The 21,941-nt window shown below is 50.5% G+C and overlaps 1 protein-coding gene across 3 annotated transcripts in view; it reads right to left on the reverse strand.

Annotated features, from left to right (window-relative positions):
• Positions 1-13,629, reverse strand: part of Inpp5a (inositol polyphosphate-5-phosphatase A) — a 203,507-nt gene extending 189,878 nt beyond the window's left edge. For all 3 annotated transcript variants that reach the window (XM_020182976.2, XM_074078028.1, XM_074078027.1), the window contains exon 1: positions 13,501-13,629. In XM_020182976.2, coding sequence (XP_020038565.1) covers positions 13,501-13,575 — 75 coding nt within the window. In that variant the 5' untranslated portion in view covers positions 13,576-13,629. The remainder of the gene's footprint in view (positions 1-13,500) is intronic.
• Between the last annotated feature and the right edge of the window lie 8,312 nt (positions 13,630-21,941).

Raw genomic sequence — 21,941 nt, forward strand, 5'->3', positions numbered from 1 at the left:
AAGCTCAGAGGCTGTGGCAGACATCTGGACAAAGGTAGTGCTTCCAGCTCAGGGTCCTGGCAACCCCACCAGATGCCAGGGTGCAGCAGACCCCAAGTCAGGCCTCATCCAACAAGGGAACACAACTTTTTCCATGAAGAGCATCAGACCACTGGACACAAGTTAGATTCCAGCAGGTAAGGTGGTCAGTGTTCTTGTACAAAAATGTTAAGAGTTTATTCTTCGTCAGTAATACATATGCCTAATTCAAAAGCTGCTTAGAGATGGTGAAATCCCTCCACAGCACCCATGCTGGTCAAATGAGCTGCAGCATTCAGCCCTGTTCAGTGCAGAACATGGGTGGGCATGTCAGTGCTGTGCCTCCTGGGTGACTCTGCTTTACATCTCATGATAGGAGACTGCAGTTATCAAGGTTAAAGCTCAGACATCAACTTTCTCCTAAAACTAGGACACATTAACTCTCCCCAGTGGAATTTTATCAAAAAAGGAAAGGCTGTGTCAGTGTTTTCAAATTTGTTATCCACAGCTCTCAGGAGGCATACCACCACTGTGCAGAGTCCTGTTTGGTCATGGATATCCCCAGAACCTCCTGAGCCATTTAACGCTCCTCGCCCACCCCCCCCACACACACACACAGCCCCCACACAGTACCCATTCTTCCTCTTCTGCATGAGCTGCTTATCAGCACATGTAACAAGCTGAAGCAACTCAGGGCCCAGCAACCTGTAGACAGAGGCAGACCGGGGGACAACAACAAGGGCCTGAAAATGGCACCCATGCCTTGTCTCATCTTACCACTGGATACAGATGTGGGTCGACTGCCTTGTTCCCCCATGATGTCAAGGATTCCTGACTCTGCTCCACGTCACAGTGCCCCAGGGGCCACTTCTTCCTTGCTTCTCCAGCCAGCTCTGATCCTCTGAAGCCATTGGAACCCAGCCCCATCACCTGCAGCAGGAGCCAGTTGTGGTCTCTACAGCCAGAGCATCTCTGTGTCAAAGTTCTGTGCAGATCCCTAATTCCTGCCTGTGCTGAGAGCAGGGCAGTGCAAAGCCAGACCAGGTGGGTGATCAGGCACAACATGCAAAAAGCCTGCTGGTTCCTGACCACCACAAAATGCTTTCTAACACCACCAGCCTATCCAACTCCTATGTGTCCTCCTCACTCCCAGTGCTCCCAAGGACCTTTCCTCATCCACCCCTGGCCCCACCTCCACTCCACACTTGTCTTCCCTCTCTCCTAGGAACTCTAGGCATTCCCTGAGCTCCCCATCTGGACAAGGACTTAGTGGATAAGCATGGGGGTTGAAATTGACGTTCCCCCCACACAAGAGACTAGAGCCTGATTCCCCTAGCCTTCCCAGCAGACACAGAAAAGCCCTCCAGAGAGCCAGGTCACAGCAGGCGCTAGTGCAAGCCCCTGCCCAGCCCTAGTCCCTGGACAAGGGTTCAGCTCACACAGTACCTCTGAATGAACATGGAGCTGAGGCTGCAGAAGAACACAGTCCCCACAAGTGAACCTCCTGGGTCCACAGCCCCACCCTGCCTCTGAGACAGCAGAACCACAGAAACTGGAGCCCTGGAAGGGGGTGACAGCAGGCTGACCCAAGGGGATCCCAGAGCTCCAGCACCAAGTGTCCCTGGGGGAGGATGTACTTTACTGGTGACCCCATCTGCTCTAGAGAAGGTCTCAGACAGCCCCGTGTCTGTCACCAGGGTGCTGCTTTATTTCCTTGTTGATCAGTTTCCATGGCTCACCTGTCTCCCCACATGTGACCCAGCCCTCCCCTCCCACCTGGACAGTGCACACAGCGAGGGCAGCCAGGCCGTTACAGCAAAACAGGAAGTTATGGCAAATTCAAAAAACCCTAACAGTGATGAAGGAGAAAAGAAGCAAAACATGTCATCCCAGAAACCCACTTGCTACTGGAACAGACCCTTCTTAACAGAACAAGCCCTTCTCAGAAGTGACCCTGAATGACCCTAAATCACACCCAGCTACGTGCATGCCTTGCACCCGAAGTGCTGAGCAGACACTTGTTGACCAGATAAGTAGGAGCCCCCCAAAGCACCCCAACAAAACTCTGTGGCCCAAACCCCAGAGACTCACTGGTGCACAAGCAGTGGATGTTTCCCTCAGCACAGGCTCCCAGGCACTCCAGGAGGCTTTGTGGACAGCTTTCAGCTCCACATATACAGGCCACCCAGGTGGTCAAAGGCCAGCAGCCCAAGGAAGGTTTCCCCCACACTGATTCCCCACCCTAACATCACACAAAGCCAAAGGTCACCCAAAAGGTAGGCAAAAGAGGGTGGCTGGAGCTGGGGCATGGCTCCTTCTATGGATCCCTAGCTAAGGGAGCCATTGGCCCAAATGGACCTGGAACAGCCCCTTCCAGGAGGGCTGCAGGGTCCTCAAGTACATGGTCTACCCTTACCCAAATATGGCCAGGCCCAAGCCTGGAGAACCGCACACCCAAAACCCTCTGATGGGTAACTCCTGTGAGCCAGAGGGGTGAGTTAAGACACATGACCAGGCCTGGCAAAAACATCCCCACAATGCCAAGGGTTTCAGAGATAACAGCAGGCTCAGGGAGACAGACAGCCTAACTGCCCCCTACTCCAGTCTTAGATGAGGTCAAATATTTCTCCTAAACAGAGAAACAGGACCAAATTCACATCTCCTCTTCTTCTAACACTGAAGCAGTGTGATGCCCACCAGTTGCAACCAACACCCCTACATCCCCCTTGCTGTCCTAAAGTGCTTGTCCTGTGGCCAGCAGGCCCAGACCAGGACAGCCAACATGCAAATCAAGGAGCCTTGAACCTCCCCACCACAGCCAGGTGTTTCCCAAGCAACCTCAAAGAACACAGCTGCTGATCCATTAGAGAGCTCCAGCCTGCTGGTGATGCCCTCCTCCCACAAGCGACCCCCACATGGCACTGTAGCATAACTATAATGCCACACACAGTATTGGTGATGAGTCCACAGAGCCACAACCACCAGCGGCTTCCTAGACTTGCACCTATATATACAAATACCTGCCCAGGTATCCAGGAGAGAAGGCAATCAGGAGACTAAGGGACATCAAGCCAATGCCAGGACAGACCCTGGAAGGGCTCCACCATGCCCCTAGAGAGGCTGGGAGACATAAGCTAGCATGCAGAACCCCTTTTCTCCTCAATAGCAGTGTGTCCCCGACAACTTTGGGCAGCAGAAGATGAGGCTTTGGACTTGCGAGTTCTCTGTGGCATCTCAATAAATACTAACACTTGGCTAACTGGAGTTGCTCTGGTGCATGTTACTGACAAGGCTGACTCTACTACCCTAATGTGCATTACTAACATATGCTGACTGCATGTACCCTGTACTTACTCACTTGATCCCCTGTACCCTAACTGCATTACTAGCTCAAGGTAACCCCTGTATCCTAACGTTCATTACTAACACAGGCTAACCTGCATACACAAAGGCACATTACTGAGGCTGAGCATATGTACCCTAATGTGCATTACAAACTCAAGGCTGAGAATGTGTACCCTACTGGTCATTACTAACAAAAGCTGAAGCACAGCATTCTAATTTGTGTTAATAAATTAGGCTGCCCCCACTTACCCATGATTCACATTACTAACTTGAAGCTGACCTTGAATACTCTATGACTATAAACTGAGCCTTTACCCTAGCCCATGTTAATAACTAGGGTTTACTGGCACTCTAAAACCTTGTGGCTCAATAGTCACATCCACCCTATCACAGAAACATACCATCTCCACCCTTCAGACCACATATGCAAGTCCAGAAGCTCCAACATGGGTCCCAGAATGTCTGAGACTATCCCAGAAGCTCCCATTCCCTGCTCCTCCAGCTGTGTCACTCCAAGACACACACCTGTCCTCACTCCTGCTTTACCTGCAGGAACCATGCTCAAAGATGTAACATCACACCCACCTACCTGTCCAGGCAAATGGAGCCTCCCAAGACCCTATGGTCCTTTCTGGAGGGGCTGAGAAGGAGGATGACAGCCGTGAGGCCACCCTGTCAACAGTCATCTGCTTGTCAAAAGCTATTTCCAACATGACAAAAGAACCAACTTGTGCTGGGTGCTGGGGGCTCATGCCTATAATCCTAGCTACTCGGGAGGCAGAGATCAGAGGTTTTGAGGCCAGCCCAGGAAAACTGTTGGCAAAACCCTATCTCAAAAATACAACACAAAGAAAGGCTGGCAGAGTGGCTCAAGCGGTAGAGCGTCTGCCTGGCAAGCATGAAGCCCTGAGTTCAAACCCTAGTACCGCCAAAAAAATAAAGAATCAACTTGTGAAATGCCTATTACTTAAAAGCAGAGGCCAGAAATACAAATTAAAACCACAGGGAGATGCCACCCCACACCCATCCACCATCATCATCAGACACTACCCAGCGTTACACAGCACAAAGGAGCTGAGCCCCACATGCTGCTGGAAGGGCATAAAATGGTACATGCCCTGTGGAACACACCAGGCAGTCCCCAGAAAAAACAGCCATACACCGACCACTCCAGCCCCAGAAAAACGAGAACCCATGTCCACACAGACGTATGACCTCGTTCATAGCAGTTCCAAACACCCATCTACTAGAGAATGGTACATCCACACAGCAGAGCGTGACTCATTCATAAACCAGAATGGACGGCTGACATGCAAAGAAACAAATAAAGCTCAGCATCATTACACTGTGCTAAGCCACTGAGCAAAGCCAAACATACAAGAGTATGTGCCATATGATTCCATGATATGGACTTCTCAACAAAGGCAGAACTCTACAACAGAGCAGAGGTAGATGGGATCAGGAGCAGGGGCTGAGCACTAGTGGTGAGGACTGCAGAACTGTAGGTATTTTCTAAAAATCACTGAACTGCTACATGGGTTAATGGCATGGTATTCAAACTGTATCTTGATAAAACTGCTAAAAATGAAAAGAAAAAAACCACAGTCCCAAACTCCAAAGGTCTTTCCACTACTCACCAAGAGTGCCTCTGACCACACTTGTCCCCAGGATGCATACTAGCTACAAGCACAGCCCAAACCAATATTACCCTGCCAGGGCAACTAAAAGCAAGGCTCTAACTTTCATGTTTGGCTGACTTAAAATGACCCCCCCATCCAGATTCCACCTTCATCCTGACAGATATGTCAGGAATGCCCAGGGGAACCACCAGCATCTCTCCATTCCTGCCCTGCACCCACTCATGTAGAATCCCAAATAAGAATACACTAGCCCCGACCCAGGAGTTGCTGTCAAAGGCCAGCATGCCTATACATCAGTACACAATGAACATTACCGGCAGTGAACCATGACAAAGCAGAGCCTAGAATTACTTCAGGGTGGGAAGGCAGTGAGAGCTCCAGCATGCTACCCAGAGCCGGGACATGGGCCACTCCTGCAAGGATGAGTGAACACTGCCTGCCTGGGCAAAGGGGTGGAGGAGTCCCTGGAAAGAACTGTGGTCCAGAGGCACACAGAAGTAGAAATCAGAACCTGCTCAGCAGGTACTAGGAGGGAAAAGAGTGATTCAAAGGGAGAGCCAAAAGACTGCACAGGTGCCAAGCTCCCGGGAGCCCCAGCACCACAGTGGGCAGAGGTAGCCAGCAGGGTCAAGGCTCCTCTGGGAGTAGCGCCAGGCCACACAGAAGACCGTGACCATTAGCCATATGTGCTCAGGCTAACTCAAGGGCTGGCCAATAATCCAGGCAGCCAGTGTGCTGCTCTGAGCCCTGGGGACAGAGCAAAGATGAGGCTGCTACCCCAGAGGGCCCACAGCTGAACTCCCCAAGCAGGAATAAGAGGATGGAGGCAATCCCTTGGGAAATACCTGTCTGAACATTCTTACACCTCACACTTGCTCACACCAAACCAAAAAGGAAAGTGACATCCACACCCTCCTTTCCCATCCTTAACCCGCTTTCAAGGTGTGATTCCTACCTACGGACAAATAGTCACATATATGATAAAGGGCAGAGCTGACTCCTTGTCCACACAGACCTAGAGTATGTGAGCCCATTGGGCCTCCCCTGAGACTTGGGCCAAAGCTATGTCTTCTGCTCCTAAATCTCTGAATAATTTCAGCTCCTGAAATAAGGACGAATCATGCAGAGAGCTCGTAAGGTAGGGACATGAGGAAGGAAGGCTGTCTGAGCTACAAGACAGAGTGTTGAAATCAGGGCTAAGTGTGGACTCTGTGAAATTCTTGTATACAGGGGTTCAGAATCCTAGATGCCCTATTGGGCAGCACCTAACCTGCCAGAGAGCAATACTAATACTCCCAGGACCAAACATAAGAGCCAGGCAAGATGACAGGAAGGCATCTTCCTGTCAGAAGGGAAGAAAACCATCTAGCCCATGTGAAGTGACCCAACCAGAGCCAATGAACTGGACATCTAAGATACAGACAAGGAGGGGCAGACTCAGCATGGAGATCTGGGTCTAAAGTGTAGGGAGGGAGGGAGAGGCTCAGGGTGGAGACCAGGGTCTGGGGTGCAGATGGAGAAGGGAAAATTCAGCATGAAGATCAGGGTCTGCAGTGCAAACAGGGAGGGGCAGACTCAACATGGAGATCAGGGTTTGGGGTGCAGAAAAGGAGGGGTAGACTCAGCAAAGAGACCAAGGTCTGGGGCACAGTTAGAAAAGGAAAATTTGGAGGGTAGGTGGGTGGGGTGGCAGTACAAGAGCTGGGCCCACTGTCCGAAATTCAAAGACAACTCCATTCAGCACCCACCCACCCTTGAGACAGAGGTCAGGAAGAACTCCCCAGCCACAACCTTGTCAGAGAGAAGGACCAAGAAGACAACTGGTCCAAACACAATGGCCCATGAGTGGGTCAGGACTCTGACAGCAGCTGGCCCAATGTGGTCTTCCTGGAGACAGGCTTAAGGCATTTTATTGAATAAGAAGCAAACAAGCCAGAAGCAGTGTGATCTGAGCCTCGAGGGCAGCAGTGTACTTACTGTCTCCACACTCAGCACATCTCTGGTCAGGAATTCTCTAGGTCAAGCACCAAGCCTAGCCCATCCAGAGCCCCTGCCAGGCTCCAAGTTATTTCCACATCATCAAGGTCACATCTGCACAGAAGACAGCCACCCAAGCATCCTAGAGTGTGCCACCGGCACAGTTCCTCCCCAGGCATGAGAGACCAGTGGACACCTCTCCAGTGCCATGGCCACCTTCAAAACACCCTTTATAATTAAAACTAAAACGGAAGAAGCTGCCCAGGTACCATGGGAACTCTCATCAGGACATGCTGGCATGGGCTGTCCTCAGGGAGCACATGGACAGAGGGAGAACATCCAGCAGCTCAGGCCATTCCCGGATGGAACCCACCCTCCCAAGAGGGGAGCCAGTTGCTCTCCAGGCTATCACTAAGGGAACTCTAAGCTGCCCTCCTACCCGTCTCCCTCATCATCAAGGGCTTCCACCTATAGCTTCCTCTCCCAGGACAGGGTCTCCCAGAGGCACTTAGCTGGGAGGCAGGCCTGGATCTGAGTTTCTGACTCCATAAGCCCATGAAAACAAACCTAGCACAGGCTCATCTCCAGAAACCAAGACACAGGCTGTCCCAAGAGCAGCAAAGCTCTCTCCCTCACTCCATACAGGCCCAAACCTCCCCGTGAAAACTGCTTCTTAGTGACAACCCACAGAATGAGACTGCTAGGGCATCTGGGTGGCCTGCATGGATATAAATGCTCCCAAGTGTGACTGCTCTCACAGTGCTGTCCAATGGTTCCATCCTTCTTTGCTAACTTCAAAACCGGAGCCAGGCACTGGTTGCTCACGCCTGTAATCCTAGTTACTAAGGAGGCAGAGATGAGGAGGATCACAGTTTGAAGCCAGCCCAGGCAAAAAGTTCTCGAGACCCTATCCCAAAAAACCATTCACAAAAATAGGGCTGGTGGAGTGGCTCACGGTGAAGGCTGAGTTCAAGTCCCAGTACCACCAAAAAAAAAAAAAAATGGAGAAATAGTCTCATATTTCAAACCACCCCCAGGCACACAGGGCTTAGCAAGTGTATATAGAGTGATGAAAATGGAACACACAAGGATGACACTCGGGTAGAGGGGCTTTGTACCCTCAAAGGCTAGTCAGTAACAGCACAGAGCAACCTGAGTTTCCAGACATCTGGAGGAAGGGAACACAGCATGGAAGCAGATGACTGCCAGGTGTATTTCAAAATTCTAAACATCAAAGGCTGTCACGAAATGTCTGTGGAAGGTGGCAGGTGTTCATGGATCAAAAAGTTTTCTCACAGCAGACAGCAGTGCCAGTAAACTACAGCAGGTTTGGAAATGTCTCACTTCATCCCATCATCCTAGGAGAGGATGAGTACTGTCTTACAGACTCATGAAACTGACCATGATTCTCAAAAAGTCAGGGCAGAGGCAGCAATGCCATAGAACCTCCAGCCGGGCCATGACCATGGGACCAGGCCTCAGGGCCAGCGGGGAGCCTGCAGAACAGGCTGGGGCACCAGCAGCCTCATGCTTTGCGCCCACACAGAGACTCCCACAGAAGGACATAGAGACAGACAAGCCCCAACCTCCTCCAAGAGAGTGCTAGCCTTCTGCACAGCTGTCTACAGTGGACCGGAGCACCCTATGCTGCACACAGCCATCTCAGCCTTACTCATCCCCCTGTGGTTCTGTGCATGGGCCCAGAAGCAAGTGTGGCCAGAGAGGGGCAACCAGCCAGGCCTGGGCATACCCACACTGAGAAATGGGTAAGGAGAAGCAAATGCAGGTGTCCAGGAAGCCAAGGAAAAGCCTTAGAAAAAGACAGAGCAAGGAGTGCTGCAGAGTATGTGAGGAACCAGACGTTGCTAGTGGGAATGTAAAATGGCACAGCCACACAGAGGCAGTGTGGTGGCTCCTCCAGAGGTTAGACACAGTTACTATGGGACCCAACACCACCAGGAGGCACACACCCCACAGAACTGAAAACACACATCCTTATGGACATGTACACTAATATTCACAATCATGTTCACAGCAGTCAAAAGGCAAAAATGGCCCAAATACCCATCAAGCCATGACTGGAGAAGCAAAATGGGGCCCCTCACATGATAGGCTGTTCTCTACGCACAGAGAGGAGTGAGGCACCGACACAGGAGATGTACATGAACTTTGACAACACCTTGTTCAGTGCTAGAAGCCAAGCACAAAAGGCCACATGTGAGTGGGTCTACTGTTATGAACATCCAGAATATGCAAATGAAAAGAAAGGTGAAAAGAGGACTAGTGGCTAGGGTTTCAGGGAGATGAGGGTAATGGCCAATGGCACAGGGCTTCTTTGTGAGGTGACATAAATGTTCTGGAACTGACCACAGCCCTGACAGCAGGCGTCCCACAGTGAACAAGTGTGGAGCACAGCCTGGGAAGGGAAAGTGGACACTGCCGTCATGAAGGCTGCTCAGAAGGACAGCAGGCCTGCAGGAGCTGGGGTAGGGGGAGGTCATAGTAAGAGAAACTACCTTCCACACTGATGGAAAAAAATCGGCAAAGGGGAGAGAGGTAAGTGAGCAGAGGTGCCCACTCAGAATTCACCCCCCCCCAGCAGCTTTAACTCCCACACCATCCCATGGATCCTGAACACCTGCTCACCAGAAGCCCTCGATTCATGCAGAGTCCACACTCACAAAGGTTCTGCAATCCCAGGTCTGTCTGGAAAGGACTGCTTAGGAGTTGACTAAGCAAAATGGGAAACCAGATCCAAATGACATCTCATTCTGAATACGTAGCAGGACCAAGGGCCAAAGCAGCCTGACCATGTAAGGGTGGGGCTGAGCTCTGAAGCACGTCTGCAAGCCTTTGCTTTCTTGGTTCACTTCTAATAAAAGTGTAAAGAGCTGAGCGCTAGAAACCACTGGTCAAAACACCAGCCAGCACTGGTTAAAAACACGAGCAGAACAAAGACAGGCCACTGGTCATCCCTTCACAGGGAAGTGGGCAGTGACAGCAGGAGCCCAACTGGTCATTAGCCAAAGGCAATCTGGCAGTCATGTCCATAAAGCTGGAAAGTCACAGGTGCCCCAGGCCACCTGGGAGCTCCAGGGGTCTAGCCTGGGAGACACTCCTGAAGATTTGGAAGGATCACCAACTAGGACAGAGGTCCTCAAGAGTGCAGACCGAGGATACCTCTCCAGAGAGTGATGGAGCCAGAACAACTTATTTCCTACAGAGTGACTTGGCTTGCCTCAGTCTCGCCTGAGGGGCACAGCACTTCCTGGGCACTTGGTGTGCTTGACCCATCATTCTGAAAGCTGATGCAGCATGGGCTGCCTGTTCTTGACATTTTCAGTTTTAACTTTCCCCCCACCCCTAAAACTAAGGTCCAAGATGTGAAGACAGAAATGAAAGTTACAGCACAAGATCTAGGACACAGAACCCCAGCCACCCCTCTGAGATGGAAGCGAGGCCCTTCTCTCCACAGTCGCTGTGCATGCCCTGCTGGACAGTTTCAACTTCTAATAGTGGTGGGTAATGTTAGTCACAGCCTATATGAACAAGAACTCTTAGGAGTCCTCCATGATTCTTAAGAACATGACATGAAAGTTTGAGGGCTGGTATCTTGTGACATATTCATGGCAACACTGTCTGTAAGGTCAAAGGTGCTGGACACCAGGATAGCTTAGTAACAGCAGACCAGCGATCCTGCTGGACGCAAGGATGCCTGGAGTGCTGATGAAGAAGAAAGCAGGCTGAACAAGATGTTCTGGAGATTCCACATGTCAAGGACATAGCAAATGAGAAAGATTTACATCTGTAGGCTCAGGTGGTGCTCAGTGGTGGAGTATATGCATGTGCAAGGCCCTGGGTTAATCCCCAGCACTACCAAAAAAAAAAATTACACTCACAGTGTATTAAGAGGAGCCATCTCTGGGATGGAAGGAGGGAGCTTATGAGGGGAAACTTACAAAACTGCAAAAGCAGAAATGAACCACGTATCCATCACTTGTTCATAAAAGGAAAAGTGTCCTTCACAGTGGGAATGTCTGTTTCAAATCTGGACACCTTCGTCCTCTGAACTGGACTCCCTCAGAAGCAGCAAAGGCACCAGCACAGAGCGGAGCCTGCTTCCCACAGGACAGAATTCCTCTGGCCACATCATGGGAGGGGTACATTTGTCAGCATGGATTCACGTCACACAAAGGCCAAAAGAGTCACAGGCAGCTTCTGAAACCTATTATAAACTAAGGAATTAAGTCTCCTTCACATAAGAATTCACTACTTTCTCCACTCAGGCTTCTATCCCACATCTGCATAACCCAAATACCAACCAAGGAAGGAGACCTGGGAATGCTTTGCCACACCACAGGGGATGCCCCACCCTGGGAACAAAACTCCACACATTCAGAAATGGAGCAATGCTTTTCCACTTAGCTCTGAACCTCAAATCACCCTTCAGGATTAACCTATGTACTATTTACCAAAACATATCTCTTTCTACATTCAAACAGTGCAAAATCCCATATATTCTTTTAAGAAAAATAAAAATTAAGATCTAAATTAAGTTACCATTTTAATACCAACAGAAAGAAATATGTGTGTACAGTTAAAACACAACAAAAATTCTAGAACTCAGAATCAAAGATTACTGGAAAGAATGTTTGCACAGCAAAATTCTTTTCCCTTTGAGACTAAAATGCCCCACCGTGCCTAATTTTCCTGACATTTCTGAGGCTTTGAAGCCACAGCTAACGGATCTGAATCATCTGAACAAAACCATGTTACAGTGACATGTTACTGGAAGGCCTAGAATAGACTGCTAAATATACAGGCACACACCCATACAGGCTCTTGTACAGAATGACCACACGTGCAACTACATCAAATTGTCCATAACAAAGTCTGAGGGCAAGCAGCGCCTCTCCAGCAGGTAAGCATAACATGCAGGTACCTGGAAGTTAGATAACAAAACACAAAGATAGCTCCTGCCTTTTGCTAATAAAAACCCAACCTAGTTGGTGTGTGAATTCAGCTTAATGAAACTCCTCTCCCATGCTTGCTGCCAGCCAGGAAACAAGACCCTCCTCCCCTGAAACCTAAATCAAGCTTATAGCGACAGCACACACCTCCCAGCCCTGGCACTACCCCAACTGTTCACCTAGGGAAGGGAGAAAAGGAAATACGTGGCTCCCCAGCTCCATCTGTGACATTACCCTTTCTTCTTAAACAAGCATGCCACTTGGAGCCACATTCTGCTTTATTTGGGTTGGCAGTTTAAGTACCAACAGTGGGGTGGCACCGTGGCTGCAATGCTGAACTAGGTCAGCATCAGCCTGCTTTGGTGAGCTCCCAGTGCCCCTGGCCTCAGTTCCCTTCTGCTTCCCAAAGGAGCTGCCCCTGTCCCCTGGGGTTCCTGGGCGGGACTAGGGACTGAAGGTAAAGAGGCCTTAGGCAGTCAGCATCCCATTTCTGGACTGCTCAGCACCTCTGTCTTTAATAAACAAGGAATATAAAGTCCTTTAGGGCTTTCAACATAGTTCCCACTAAGAACTAAGAGGATCACAAGTGACATGGCAAAATGATAGTGCCTTACACCTCAGACTCAGATGGAGAGGGGATGGGGTTTGGGACTAAGGTTCAGGATTGAGTGGCACTAGTTTGGGAGATTCAGAGATGGGGACAGGGAGCAGAGTTAGAGGCCAGGTTTCCAGGTCCAGGGGCCCAGGACAGGGTTCAGGGTGAGGTGCTGAAGCTGATTCAGGGATCAGGGTCAGGCTGGACTAGGTTGGGGGGCAAGAGACAAAAATTTGAAGGTTGGGATTCTAGAGCCAGAATTCAGGTATGCAGAATCAGAGACAGGTGTTGGCGACTAGGGTTCAAAGTCAGGAGTCCCAGAGTTAGGTTTTGTGATTTGGTTTGGGGATCACAGTTTGGAGGCCAGAGACAAGGGACCACGGTTCAAGGACTAGCATTTGTGGTTGTGACAACCATGGTTCTGGGGATCCGGGATCACAATTCAGATACAGGCATCAAGACTCGGAAGTTTGGGCTGGGGTGGAGGTTTGGTGGCCACAGACGGTTTCTGGAGTCTAGGTTAGGACAAGAGTTCAAGAGCTGGGTCTTCAAGTTCTGGGTTCAGGAATCAGACAAGGGGTCCAGAGCCCCAAGATCAGGGGTAAGGGTCAGGAGCCTGGGGTCTAGGCTCCAGGACAGACCCTAGTTGACTGGGACCTGCTCTAGGTCCCAAGCTTGAGCCGTCAAGGTCGGGGGTCCGGGGCTTAGGGGTTTCCAGGCTTGAAGCCCCCAGCTCTGGAGTCGAGGTCCAGATCTCCTGGCCTGGGGTCGCAGGCTGCGCATGGGGGCCATTAGAGTCCTGGCCCGGGGCCCCGCCTGTGAATGGGGTGTCGTGGATCGGGGTGTCATAGCTGGGGTTCAGGACCCCCGGGTGGGGCTGAGGGTGTGCAAGCCCAGGTCAGAGGGCTCCTGGTCCCGCAGGCCGCCCCTCCCCAGCCGACGGTGCGGCACTTACGTCGTCGAAGAGCGAGCCCACGTTGGCCGTGACCAGCAGCACAGCGGTGCCCGGGGCGGCCACCTTCCCCGCCATCGTGCCCGGGCGGCGCGGGCGCTGGGCTGGGCGGCGGCGGCCGCTTCCTGCGGGCCCGGCCGGGCCGGGGTCTCGCGGGGCCGCGGGGCGTCAGCTGCGCCGGGGGGCGGCCCCGGGGAGCATCGCGGGCTCGGCGGGTCGGGCCGGGCCTGGCCGGGGCTCCGGCCTCGCGCTCGCTCGCTCTTCGCTGCTCCGCGGCCCCGCGCCCGCTCGCCGCCGCGCCTCACAGCGGCCCGCGCGCAGCCATTAGACCCGCCGGGAAAGTTCCCCGCAGCCGCCGCCGCCGCCGACTCGGGCTCGGACAAGTCCCGCCCCTCCAGGGGGCGGGGCCTCCGGGGGCGGGGCCTGAGGGCGGTTCTGGGGCCGGAGCCTCGGGGAAGGCCCGGTCGACACTGGATTGGGCGGAGCGGAGGGCGGAGGCGGGGCCTGAGAGGCGGAGCAAGGCCTCGGAGTGGGAGGGCTGGGTAGGGATCTGCTTAAAGGAGCCGGGCCTGTGGGCGGGGCGAGGCCGTGACGGGGGCGGAGCCTGAGAATGTAGCGGAGCCTGCGCTGAGCCATCGGGCCGGGCGGGATCTGATCGTGGGAGCTGGGACAGAGCCTGCGCGGGGCGGGGCGGGGCGGGGCCGGCGGGTGGGGTGGAGCCTGCGGGGGGGGCGGGGTTGCTCCTCCGCTCGCTCCTGTCAATCAGGCAGACCTAGCCTCAGTGCACCGCGCCCCATCCCGGCCCCCGCGCCGCGGCTGCGCGCAGATTCCGCCTTCCGCTCTCCCATGACGTCACGGCCCGGTTCCAACAGAGCCTCTTAAAGGAGCCGTTGGCTCCCCTGCCGCTCTGATGGGACGCCTGGGACTTCGGTTCGGTCCCGCTTGCGGATGGCGGTCCTGTTCTCTAGCCATAGACCCGGCTCTCGGTGGGGTTGGAAGAGGAAATGGGCGGGGAGGAGGCGGGGTCCCAGCGGGTGGGGGAGGAGCTTCGTCCTACTCGGGAACCCGGTCTGCACCCCAGCCCCTCCCGCAAGCCAAGTGTATGGATTTTGCAACTTCCTAACACGTCCACCCAGTTCCTGATGCATGACTTTACTTACAAGTAACAGCAGGCTGTAGCTGCCAAATAAACAGTAAAAGGAAACAAACTTTAAAGAAGCAAGCCCTGAGTTGGGGTGCTTGGACTGCCAGCTGCTACCCACATGCCACACCCAGGGGCAGCTCTCTGGATCTGTGCTGGACATGGCCAGTTCCAAAGAATTTAATTAACCACCACACAGAGTTCACGGGGCTAGGGAAAGAGACGCCCTGGATGGGGCAGTAGCAGCAGACAGATGTGGAAGTCTAGAAATGAAGTCCTGACAGTAGGGTAGAAGGGGCCAGGGGCAGATTGTGGCCAGGTCCCTCCCTACTGGAGGCCACTGGAAAGGCTGCACGGCTGCACCGCTGCATCTGAGCCACTGAGGCCTCATCTGCCCTGAAGGAAACGGTGCTGTGGATTCACGGGAACCACATTTGTAATGTTAAATTTTCTGGTAACTTCATTTTTTAAAGGTAACATGTAACAGCCAGAATTAAGTTTAGCAACACATTTTATTTAACCCAACAGACACAAATATTATACAATGTGCAACAGTATTGAACAGTTGATGAGATTTTCTTCACCAAGGCTTTCAAGGTAGCTGATACTTGCAAGCACATCTTAACGTGCAGGGCCACATGTCCAGTGTGTAGTGCCCACCTTGCTAGGCAGAGTCACTCTAGAGAGGTTTGTAGGTGCAGATGTAGAGGTGGACGGTGCCCACAGAGAAAAAAGAGAGACCCACCAGCCTTCACCCTCCCAACAGTCTCCAGCAAGTGTCTGTGTGTGTTCAGCAGCACCAAGAGGTGCTCTTGTTCCATTAAAACAGACATTACTTGTGGGGTTGAGGGGGCAGCAGTTGGCTGGGCAGGCTCAGTGGGTCCAAGGATCCAATATATCCACAAATCACTTAGCTTGATTGCACCAAAATCCATTTGACTTACAAACCAATGTCTACTTCACTCAATAGGTGTCTGCTGTGGCGTGAATTGTCCCCAAATTCATAGATTTAAGCTCCAACCCCTATTGTGACTATATGAGGAGATATAGAGCCTATCTGGAAGTCATTAGGGTTAAGTGAGGTCATAAGGGTGGCCTCACTGACCTAAGAGATCAGTGTCCTTAGGAGAGGCACTGGAGAGCTCAAGTGCTCCCCACCCCATCTGCCACAGAAATGTCATATGCACACACAGCTAGAAGACTGCGCCTCACAAGCCAGGAACCCACCCTGAGACAACCCCAGCCAGAACTGGACCTTGGACTTTAGCCTCCAGAACTGTAAGAAATAAAATTCTGTTGCTTAAGCAGCCCAAGCTGGAGAATACTGTCTCTCTTCTTTTTCTTCTTAACCAAGTCCACATGGACAATCATACCCTTAATAGAAATGTAGGGGCCTGACACTTCTTGCAACCTGTTTCTCAAGAACTGGCATGGACCCCCTCCCTCCCCTCAGGACATTTTCTGCCTTGTACCCCAAGATGGGAAGGTAGCCCCTGGCTCCCCTGGGGCTCCTGTCTTCTCAAGCCACCTCCTATGATGCCATGCTTGAGACTCTGCCCTTCTTTGAGACAGCCTCTCTCCTCTCCTCCCAGACACTACTCACCCACACAGGCTCAGCCTCCTCAAAATTCTCCTGTCCCCCATATCTTGTGTCCTTCCTTGAGTCCTCCAGCACCCACTTTAGCATCCCTGCCCTGTCATAGACTCATTCTTCTTATCACCGATAACCACCCCACATCAGAGTCTAAACACCTCACCCACCCCAAACTCCTCCACTCTTTTTTTGACAGTGCTGGGGGAAGGGAGGGTGTTGAACTCAGAGCCTCATACTTGCTAGGCAAGGACTCTGCCACTTGAGCCACTTGTCCAGCCTTTCTTGTATTGGTTATTTTTGAGACAGGGTCTCATTTTATGCTTTGGCTGGCCTGGACCACGAGCCTCCTGTTTGTGCTTCCCTGAATAGCTAGGATGACAGGTGCACACCACAGTGCCAGCCATTGGTTAAGATGGGATCTTGAGAATTTTTTGCCCAGCCTGGCCTCAAACCATGATTCTCCTGATCTCTGCCTCCCAAGAAGCTAGGGTTACAGGTGTGAGATACCACACCCAACCTAAAGTTCACTTTTAAAGGACCTCAATGGAAACCTCCAACCTGCAGCTGCTCCCAACCTGTCATTAGCACTCACCCCCAACACTCATGCACATGCAGACACCCACACAAGCATGCATGCACACACCTCTGCCTCTTCCTTCTGCTTCTCCCATGCATCCCCCTCACGTCTCCCTGTCCCCTGCACTTTCCAGGTGGCCCCAGAACTGATGGCCTGGGCTATTTATTTGCTCTGAGCCTGCCCCGAACCTGAAGTAGAGAAAATCTGGAGAACATCCCACTCACACACCCATGGCACCCACTGAATGCCAGACCTCCTGGCTCCTCACATGTTCATCCTTGTCACTCAAAGATGTTGGTTGTTTTTCCTACCCTCTGTCCTCACCACCAGCCACCACACTTGCCCCTTACTGAGGAGGAGTTTGCAACCTATGATCTTCCTGTCCAGCTGACAGGCCACCAGCATCGGGCAGCTACTCTGCCCCTCCTTAGCACATCCATGGACTGAGCTGCCTATCCCTCTCATGACCACCCCACCGCAGTGATGCCGTCAGTTCACAGGCAGGCTGGGTGACTTGGCTCCTCACCCTACACCCCTCTGTCTCCTGGCATCTCTCTGGTTCCTTTACTGCCAACCTTGTCTGAAAAGTCTGCAGGGGTCTCTTCCCAACATACCCACAGGTCATGCTTCTCATGCCCAACACCAAGACCCCATCATGGAGCTCGCACTGGCCTCTTGATTCAGTGGCAGGTCCCCCAGCTAAATATCAGCTGACCTTCCAACATGGCCAATACCTGGATGCCACCTGGAAAAGAGGCTTGCTCTGGCACTCACAACCTTCCTGTCTATCCTCCTCCCTCTCCCTGTTGAGGACCACCTTCCAGTCTCCTTTGCTGGCTTCTTTTCCTGCCCCATCTAAACTCATGGGGCCCTAGTTTGGTCCTTCCTCAGGGTGTGCTTCCTCCTGGCCAACTTGCTGTGCCCTACACCCTACATCTTGTTACATGCCTGACTGCTGCTCAGGAAGGGCCATCAAATCCAACATGGAAATACTCCCTCATCTCATCCCAAACACCTGCTAATGATACCCCATGGGCACTTTGAAGCCTTGGCATATGTGTGTCTCTTTGAGCCTGACTGGCTTTCTCTGCTCTCCTCTTACAGGACCCTCCCTCTATGAGACCTCTAGACCTACTGACCTCACCCACTGCCCATTGCCTGTCAGCCATCTCTCCCTTTTTCCCAGGCTTGCTGTTGATGGTCTCTCCTTGCCTGTCTCCAGGTCAGCAGCCTTAGGGCAAGCCTCTCAGTTCTATGGAGCTGGCCACAGAAAATGCTGAATAAATATTTATTATGTGAGTCAATGACATGTCAGGCCTATCACAAGGCAGGTCTAGGGCTGTTGGATCTTCAGAAAAGGTGAGTGAGACCTCACATCACCCATGCTCAAAGCCACACTCAGAAAAGTGAATAAGAGGGAGGACCCCTTCCCTGTGCCTTCGTCACCTTTTAACTGTTGTCCTAGGTCTCTGCGTTACTGGGTCAAGAGAGTAATGTAAAGGCCTGCCTCCCCTGTCCAGGAAAGGCCTGTGCCCACAGCGTTCACTACTGTGACATTTACCCTTCTTTAGCCCGGTGCTCGTGGACATTTACCCTTCTTTAGCCCGGTGCTCGTGGGCTCCCAGGAGGAAAATGAGGCCCAAGTCTTTTGTGTAACCTATTTAGAAAGGGCAGTGCGTTGGTCACTGAATTTCCCATTGTTACTTAGTCTAAGACAGTGCCAACTTATTTACTGAGTCAATTATTGAAAGGCTGAGGGCTCTAAAACCCACATTCCTTGTGGATGTCCACAGTCCCATTTAAAAGTCATCCTTCAGCATATGTTTTCATAGCACTCTATAGTTGCAAAGTGAATTTTAATCATTTAATAGCCAACCTTCAACATTCCTGCCAACGAGGCCAACATTAGCCGGCCACATATCACAACACCAAGGTTAAGTGACTCAAGTTAATTTTCTGTAGACAGAGGGCCCAGCTAGACTCACAGGATAGAGATCCGGGGCCCGTCATCTTTAGCAGGACCGGTCTTGGTCACTTGAGCCAGGGCATTTTGCTATCAGTAAGGTAATGGGATGTTTGTGACTTTATCTGAAACCCATCTAGGAAAGGAGGATTTTCCTCCTGAGTTATTTGGATACTTTCCGTGATCGTTATCACCTTGCAGGCAGCAGTTTTCGGATGAGGGATTTGCAATTGTCTTTTTGTTGTTGTTGTTTGGCGGCACTGGGGTTTGAACTCAGGGCCTCATGCTTGTGAGGTAGGTGCTCTACCATTTGAGCCACTCCGACAGCCCACAATTCTCATTTCTAATCCTTGCAACGGTCTTATGAGGTGTGTATTTCTGTTTCATAGATGAGAAAACTGTGCCTCTAAGGCACAGAGCCAGAGCAGGACCCAGGGAGGACTCCAGGTCAGGTGGTCCCAGCAGTACTGTGCAGCCTTAACCTGCATGCATGCACTCACTTCCTCCATTATTCACTCAAACCAGTTTTTATCAGGTGTGTTCTCTGTGCTACCCACTCTTCTGGACACTGGAAATAAGACGGCAAAGACAAAAGAAGGCCTTGTCCTCACGAAGCTGAGATTCTGCAGGGCAGACAGGTAGGAAGCACATGTTGGGCACCTCAGATGGCATGAATGTGTCCTAGCTGTCTGAACTTTTCCTTATCAAAGTCACTCGCTGATCAAAAAATGCTAGAAAAACCACAGAACAGAATGCAGAGTATTCTGCACTCACAACTTCACTCCAAAAAGCCCAGCACTGCTACTGTTTGCACAGTACTTCTACTTAGTCCTACGATGAGGACTCTGGTCATGCCATACAGTTGGACTCTAACTTTTAATTCAGCATCATAATGTCAGTGCCTTCTGGCACCACAAGAAAACTCTTCCAATCATCTTTATTGCCTGTGCAAGGGTCATCAGATAGACACATTGCAATTTTCCTAGTTGGTAACACCTTTCTGCTGTAATTTAGGTGTTTCCAATATCACCTGATTAGGAAAATGCTGATAAGTATCTTTGTACATGAAGCACTTTGAGTTTTTAGGACTCTTTCCTTAGGATAGATGCTAAGATTTAAAATGTCAAAATGTGTGCTGGTATATACCTGTAATCCCAGCTATGCAGGAGGCAGAGGTGGGAGGATAAAAGTTCAAGGCCAACCCCCAGGCCCAAAAAAAAAAAGAGCTAGTGAGACCATGAAGAGCTGGGCCTGTTGGTACATGCTAGGCAGGGAATGAAAGAACAAGGATGGTGGTCTGAGGCTGGCCCTGGACAAAAAAAAAAAAAAAAAAATGAGACCCCCCCCCCAACTAAAAAACTAAAGCAAAAGAGACAACTAAAAAACTAAAGCAAAAGGGACTAAATGCATGGCTCAAGCTTAGGAAGTGAAAGGCCCTGAGTTCAAACCTTCAGTACGAATAGATAAATAAATATTAACAAAAATAAAAGGCGTGAAAGGGCTAGAGGTGCAGCATTTTTCCAGTATGTTCGAGTCTATGGGTTTGATTCCCAGAAATGAAAGGAAAGGCATGAAAATTCAAAATTTGTGCAATGTAGATAAAGCAGTGCTTAGAGGGAAACATGTAGCTTGAAGTACTTGTTTTAGAAAAGAAGGAAAGTGCCCTTCATTCCAAATTTAAAAACTAAGAGGAAGCAAATTAAAACTCCCATTAATACAAGAGAGGGAATAATGAAGACAGATATGAGGTCTGTGACATAGAAAGCAAACACAGAAAATAAATGATCTAAAGGCCACTTCTTTAAAATAAATGATCAAATAATAAGTCAATGTCTAGAATGATAAAAGGCACAAAGACCTAAGTTCCCTGGTACGTGATGAGGGAGGAGACACAACTACAGACACTACGCACTTCAAAAGGGAATCAGGGAGCTGTGAAAGACAAGCTACCAAGGGTAGAGCGCCTGCCTAGCAAGCATGAGCCCCGGGTTCAAACCCCAGTATTGAAAAAAGAGCTACCAAAGCTTGCTCAACAAGAAATAACTGAGCTGACTAGCACTAAAGCTACTGAAATTCTGAACCCATGATTTAAAATCTTCTTGCAAAAACAGCTCCAAGCCCAGATGGCTCCACTGGTAACTCCTGACCAGCGTTTACAAAATAAATGATGCTGATTTTATATAAAATCTTCCAGAAAGTGAAAAAGGAAGGAACCCTTCCCAACTGACTTCATGAGGCTAGATTTCCCTGACACCAAAATAAACGAAGACAATACCAAAACAATTAATTTATAAATATGTATCCCTCGACAAGACAGAAGCAAAAATCTTTAGCAAAATATTGATAAGACTAATCAATATGTGAAAAGAATAATACAGCATACCCAAATAAAGCTTACCCAAGATTGGATTAGTATCAAAAAGCACTGCAATTAGACAGACGGAGTGGCTCAAGACCTGCTCAGCAAGCATGAGGCCCTGAGTTCAAGCCTAGTACTGCCCCCTCCCCAAAATCACTGTAATTCACCATATTAATAGATTAAGGGAAAATAGTAAGAATCAGTGTTCAATATTCAATAGATGCACAAAAGGCATTTGATAAAATTCAACATCCTTTTGTGATAAACACTCACCATAGACTAAAAATAAAGGACACTTCCTAAAACTGAATAAATGCATCTATGAAAAATTTGCAGCTAACATCCCTCATGTTTGGTCCTGAAAAACCAAATGCCTGCTCCTAAGGTCAGAAACAAGGCAAATGTGTCTACTCTCCCTCTTCTTCTGTTCCACTCATGATGAGGACTACAGTCTGGTCAATAAAATAAGAAAAAGAAATAAAAGACATGCAGATTGGAAACGAAAAGATGGAATTGCCTTGTTTTCAAGCAACATGATCATTTGATAGAAAATCCTAAGGAACCTACAGAAGACACTACTAAATAAGTCAGTCATAGACCTATAATCCCAGCACTTGGGAGGCTGAGGCAGGAAGACCTTGAGATGGAGGCCAGCCTGGGCTACACAGTGAGACCTTATCTCAAAAAACGAAAACAAGAAAACACTACTAGATAAGTGAATTGGGCAAGGTCATGGAGTACTGGTCAGAGTCAAGTTCAATGTTCTTCATCAAAAGTGAATGTTGGAAAGTAAAGTTGTAAAAGCAGTAC

The sequence above is a fragment of the Castor canadensis genome, chromosome 7 (assembly GCF_047511655.1).
Source record: "Castor canadensis chromosome 7, mCasCan1.hap1v2, whole genome shotgun sequence".
Lineage (NCBI taxonomy): Eukaryota > Metazoa > Chordata > Mammalia > Rodentia > Castoridae > Castor > Castor canadensis.